A 5,000-nucleotide genomic window follows, 5' to 3' on the forward strand; every position below is an offset into this window, starting at 1 on the left:
GGGACCTTCATGAACCTCCGGCATCTGAGCTGGGTAAAGTACAGCAGCAGAATCTGCATTATTCAAGCCATCATTAACCCGAGCAGATGATGGAAGCGCCGTCAATATCAGCCATTATGAGCTACTGAGGGCCGCAGTGTGTCTGGGAAACGCAGCACAGGCTGATAATTGAGGAGGAGCAGCGCGTTTAATATCCTGAGTGCTGCTTTTAACGTGAGAGCTGGAGTCTGCCGTCTTCACCAACACCGCCTGCATTCTGCTGAAAGATTCATTATTAATGTTGAGGGTAAGAGAAGGGCTGCAGTGCTCTTCCCTCATCACATCTGACTTTCAGGAAGAGTGGACTCGCAAGCAGGAGGAGGAACTCAAAGCTAGTGTGTGTCCTATGGGCTGTAGTCGTCCCGTCTGGATGGCAATCAGTTTAAAGATGCTGGATCAAGCGGGTCATTTCTGCAGCTCAATACGGCAGAGAGTGATGCTAACAAGACCAAGGGTTTGATTATCAGCTCTCCCTAAACTCCATGAGCTCAGAAACACTGGAATCAATGCACCAAACCCGGGATAAATCCTACATATACATGCTCAACTTTAAATGTCTTCCAGCAGGGATGTGACTCGAGCATTCCGGTCCTCTGCAGACCCCATTCCCCTCTCCGTCATCTGACCTCTACACTGTCCAGCAGACATTACGGTTAATCCTAGCCTAAGATTTGCCTGTCATGCGGCTTTTGTGGGAACTAATCCAAACACAAACCCTGCATGAATCTTGTCATGATACAGTACACATTGGGTTACTTAAAACATCCAGTCCGCTAACAGTACACAGAATAACAGAGGCAATATCTGGAAGAGAAGAGTGGAGGTCATTACTGATTTTCACAGCATTCACAGATGACGTGGGAACTACCCTATAGGAGTGACACTACTCAGTCTGGGACCCAGAGGCTCTAGGGTTGGACTGTTTCCGGGCTCCACAGAGTCTCCAGCTTGTTGTCAGTGGTCAGAGCAGTCCTCTATACACGTCACCTTCTGCTGTCACCTGGCTCAGTCGCATCCTGCTCATCACAGAACCCAGCCTTACAGCACAGATCTAATCCAGGTCTGGAGGTCTTACATCAAACAAATCAGCGTTCATTTCCAGCGCTCCTCCCCGTCAGAGAAATCACCAGACCTGCTTCCCACACCAGTGAGCTGCTCTTCTGCTTTCAGCCGCTTCATGTTCAGTTCATGTTAATGAGTCTCTTCAGAGGAACTGAACACACACTGAGGATACACACTGACGCCTCACACACTCCCGCAAACACCAGTATTCAGTCACTGAGGGACCGGGGTGTGTTCCACTTCACTTGCTGACACTCACGTGAGCACTTCCCCTCAGGTAACATGAGCAACAATACAGATCTGAGTCAACACGGCAAAGGGAAGTGATTGAGGGAAGCACAGAAGCAAAGGTGAACTAAAGACACAATCAACACCAGCCAAACATGAACTTCTAGAGCTTTCAGCAAACAACAGCACACTCCCCTACAGACCCAACACAAGCACACGGAGGAGTGAGGCGAGCAGAGATGCTCAACCCAACAGCCCACGCCACCAGCGCAGCCGGTCCTCTGAGCGGATAAGGTTAGACATAATCAGCTCTGCATGTGTGTACGGCCTCGTCTTGATGAATCAACACCTCCTCAATCATCAGAAGCATCTGCTAATGCAAACTGTAGATGTACCTGCGGGGAGGAGACGGGTCAAAGAACTTATACTGGTCCATGATCTTCTCCTCCAGTTTCTCCTTCTGTCTCCTCAGCTCGTTCAGCTTATCACTGAGAGAGAGAGAGAGAGAGAGAGAGAGAGAGAGAGAGAGGGAGAGAGAGAGAGAGAGAGAGAGAGACAGAGAGAGAGAGAGACAGAGAGAGAGAGAGAGACAGAGACAGAGAGAGAGAGAGACAGAGACAGAGAGAGAGACAGAGAGAGAGAGAGAGAGAGAGAGAGACAGAGAGAGAGAGGGAGAGAGAGAGAGAGAGAGAGAGAGACAGAGAGAGAGAGAGACAGAGAGAGAGAGAGAGACAGAGACAGAGAGAGAGAGAGACAGAGACAGAGAGAGAGACAGAGAGAGAGAGAGAGACAGAGAGATGAGTGTGGTGCCATTACAGTGGACCAGCACACGGCACAACAGCATTTAACAGCAGTGTGTGTGTGTGTGTGTGTGTGTGTGTGTGTGGAAATACACACATGTACTGTCTCTGCTCGACGTGGAACAGGTCTTTGCTCTCCATGGTCTGCTCCAGCAGGGTTCGGTTCTGCAGCATCAAGGTCTGGATCTGATCCAGGAGATGCCGGTTCTCTTCCTCTAGATTCCCCTTCAGCTGACTCAACAACTGCAGACACACACACACACACACACACACACACACACACACACACACGCTTACATGATGTTGACAGGCTGATTGCGAGATCTAGAAACTGATAGCATGCTGAAGGAGCGCTGAGCGTGAGCTAGTGCAGGTGTTTCTGCAGCTCTGCATGTGCCGCTGAGGCTCAGATCTGCGCAGACACTGCAGCTGTATGTGGGCCGCAGCTGAAGGCCGCACCTCGCACTGGTTGCTGAGTTTGGTGGAGCTGATGTCCAGCTGCTGGTACTGCTCCTTCAGCTTGGAGAAGTCGGCCTCCAGACGGGTCTGCTCCAGCCGGGCCGCGTTCAGCTGGCTCTTCAGGCTCTTGTGCTCCGTCTGCAGGAGCTCGCTGTCCTTGTGGAGCTGCTGGTGTGTGGAGCTCAGCCTGCGGACAGGACACAGAGAGGTCAGCAGAGAGACGCTCCGGCATATGGGTAACATTAGCGCTAACGTCGGGGATACTCACTCCAGATGCTCCTGGCTCAGCTTCTGCAACTGCGCCGCGGTGTCCTGATGACTCCTGCTGTCCGAGATCATCTTCTCCCGCTCCGCTTTCAGCTCCTTCTCCAGCTGCTCCAGCTCAGTCTTCTGCTTCAGGAGCTGATTATACCTGCACACACACACCCTGGTCAGTGTGTTTAGGTTTAATACGCTGCTCCTGGTTTTCAAAATGATCAGGAAGAGACTCGGTGGTCATTTGTGCTGATTCTGGCTGTTTATACGTATGATTTATTTAAAACGGCAGATTTATTTAGAAACTAACTGTTCATGAAGGGATCATTAAATCCCTGACTCAAAAGACAAAAGTGGAGAGCATGCCTATTGGGACGCACCCCTGTGTCCCTACACTGGACAGGCGTGTTGAAGACACAGGTGTAAAGTGATTAGGTCTGTCAGCGCAGTGGTGTGGGTGTAGGGCAGTTCTCCACCTGTTCTCCAGGCCGCGGTGCTGCAGCTCCAGGCTCTTGTGTCCGCTCTTCAGCTCTCCGTGTCTGCCGATCAGCTCCTCATACTCGGCCGCCTGTCGCTCGTGAAGCGCTGACAGCTTCTGGTGGTCGCGCAGCAGCAGCTCATACACGGACCGCAGATCCTCCTTCTCCCGCACGGCCGCGTCTCTCTCGCCCTCCGTGCCGGACTGCAGCGTCTGCAGCTGAGCATTCTGGGACATCAGAGAGGCGCTCTGCGAGTTCAGGGTCGAGTTCTCCACCTGTGAGCGAAACCAACGCAGGTCAGAGCATGGAGAAGCCGCAGCTGAGGGTGGTGGCGGTGGACGGAGAGCTCACCTGCAGTTTGGCGTTCTGCGTCTGCAGCGTGGTGTTGTTCTCCTGCAGGGATGCGGTCTGCCTCTGCAGCGCCAGGATCTGCGCCTGCAGGTTACTGCTCTGAGTCTCCAGCTGCTTCAGCTGCGTCCGCAGGGCCTGCCGCTCCGCCTGGAGAGTGGCGTTCTGCACAAACACCAACAGCGCTCACTGTGCTGGTCAACAACACTCAATATAATCGGTGTGACCGCCGCGGCTCAGTGCGCATATGCAAATGAAGGTTTTTCTGTTTTGCATTTTAATTTAAATATTGCACTTTTCAGATGTCTGTGTGTGCGGATGCTGTACATACGTTTCTCTCCACCTCGATGAGCCGGTCTTTGACCCTCAGCAGCTCCCTCGTGGCCTCCTGGCTCTCCTTCTCCCAGCGGCTGAAGCTCAGGTCTTCCCGACCCCGCGCCGGAGAGCTGTGTGCTGAACTCTCCTCCTCCTGACGCTGACGCAGAGCCTCATAGTTCTTCTTCACCTGAGGGGAAACAGGGTGAGTGTGCACAATCTCAACACACACACACACACACACACACAGAGCGTCAGGGCAGGGGATCAGACCGTTTTGAGCTCCTGCCGCAGCTGCTGGTTCAGGTTGCAGGACTCCTGCAGACGGGCCTCCAGCGCTGCGATCTTCTCCTCTTTAATCTCGAGAGACGACCTCAGCGTGGACTCCAGCTTACTCTCCAGAAGCTTAAACCTACACACAACAAACACACAATGATGACCCAGCGATACACAAACCACAGCATTACCCAAACAGTTCAGCAAACGCTGTTGTCAGGTCAGTTCTGAGATCAGCAGTAAAGCCCCTGAAGGCCAGAGGGCGCTCTCACAGAAACTACAACACCAATGAAGAAGAAATCCAGGACTGCCGCAGCTGCTGAACGAACCGCTTTGACTGATTCACCTTCTCAGTGAACTACAGCTCTGCTGCTCCATCTGAAACCCCCTGCTGGGGATTTACAGGAAGCGGAGGACACCTCCTTCCTCAGCTCTGAGCCCCCGTGCCCTGCTCTTCAGTCAGGTTTGATGATTGTCTTGATGATGGCCTATCGGGGGTTGAACAGGTCAGTGGGTGTAGAATGCAGGTGTGTGTTACCTGTCATCGGAGCTCTCCTCATCGCCCAGAAGACCCTCTTTGTTGAGGCCGATCTTCTCCAGCTCGTGGGTCAGCTTCTCCAGGTCATTGTTGATCTGCTGGGTCTTCAATTTCTCGTTGACCAGCTCCTACATGAGGACAGAGCACAGCAGAGGTCAGTCATGCGCATCCGGCCTGCAGCTCATCTACACTCTGCTCTTT

At 52.8% G+C, this 5,000-nt stretch overlaps 2 protein-coding genes across 17 annotated transcripts in view; one reads left to right on the forward strand and one right to left on the reverse strand.

Annotated features, from left to right (window-relative positions):
* The window catches only part of prorsd1 (prolyl-tRNA synthetase domain containing 1), a gene marked incomplete at its 3' end in the record, with an annotated part of 78,620 nt that overhangs the window by 12,264 nt on the left and 61,356 nt on the right, over positions 1 to 5,000 (forward strand).
* Positions 1 to 5,000, reverse strand: part of ccdc88ab (coiled-coil and HOOK domain protein 88ab) — a 32,563-nt gene that overhangs the window by 10,964 nt on the left and 16,599 nt on the right. For all 16 annotated transcript variants that reach the window (XR_015505534.1, XR_015505536.1, XR_015505537.1 and 13 more), the window contains exons 16-24: positions 4,800 to 4,927; positions 4,259 to 4,397; positions 4,002 to 4,175; positions 3,674 to 3,835; positions 3,320 to 3,597; positions 2,857 to 3,000; positions 2,589 to 2,775; positions 2,227 to 2,372; positions 1,725 to 1,817 (exon numbers count right to left, since the gene is read on the reverse strand). Coding sequence is in view for 13 of the 16 variants with exons in the window: in XM_087278665.1 (XP_087134791.1) it covers positions 1,725 to 1,817; positions 2,227 to 2,372; positions 2,589 to 2,775; positions 2,857 to 3,000; positions 3,320 to 3,597; positions 3,674 to 3,835; positions 4,002 to 4,175; positions 4,259 to 4,397; positions 4,800 to 4,927 (1,451 nt within the window). In the remaining 3 variants the exon portion in view is untranslated. The remainder of the gene's footprint in view (positions 1 to 1,724; positions 1,818 to 2,226; positions 2,373 to 2,588; positions 2,776 to 2,856; positions 3,001 to 3,319; positions 3,598 to 3,673; positions 3,836 to 4,001; positions 4,176 to 4,258; positions 4,398 to 4,799; positions 4,928 to 5,000) is intronic.

Source organism: Danio rerio, chromosome 13, assembly GCF_052040795.2.
Source record: "Danio rerio strain M-AB ecotype USA chromosome 13, GRCz13ab, whole genome shotgun sequence".
Classification (NCBI taxonomy): Eukaryota; Metazoa; Chordata; class Actinopteri; order Cypriniformes; family Danionidae; genus Danio; species Danio rerio.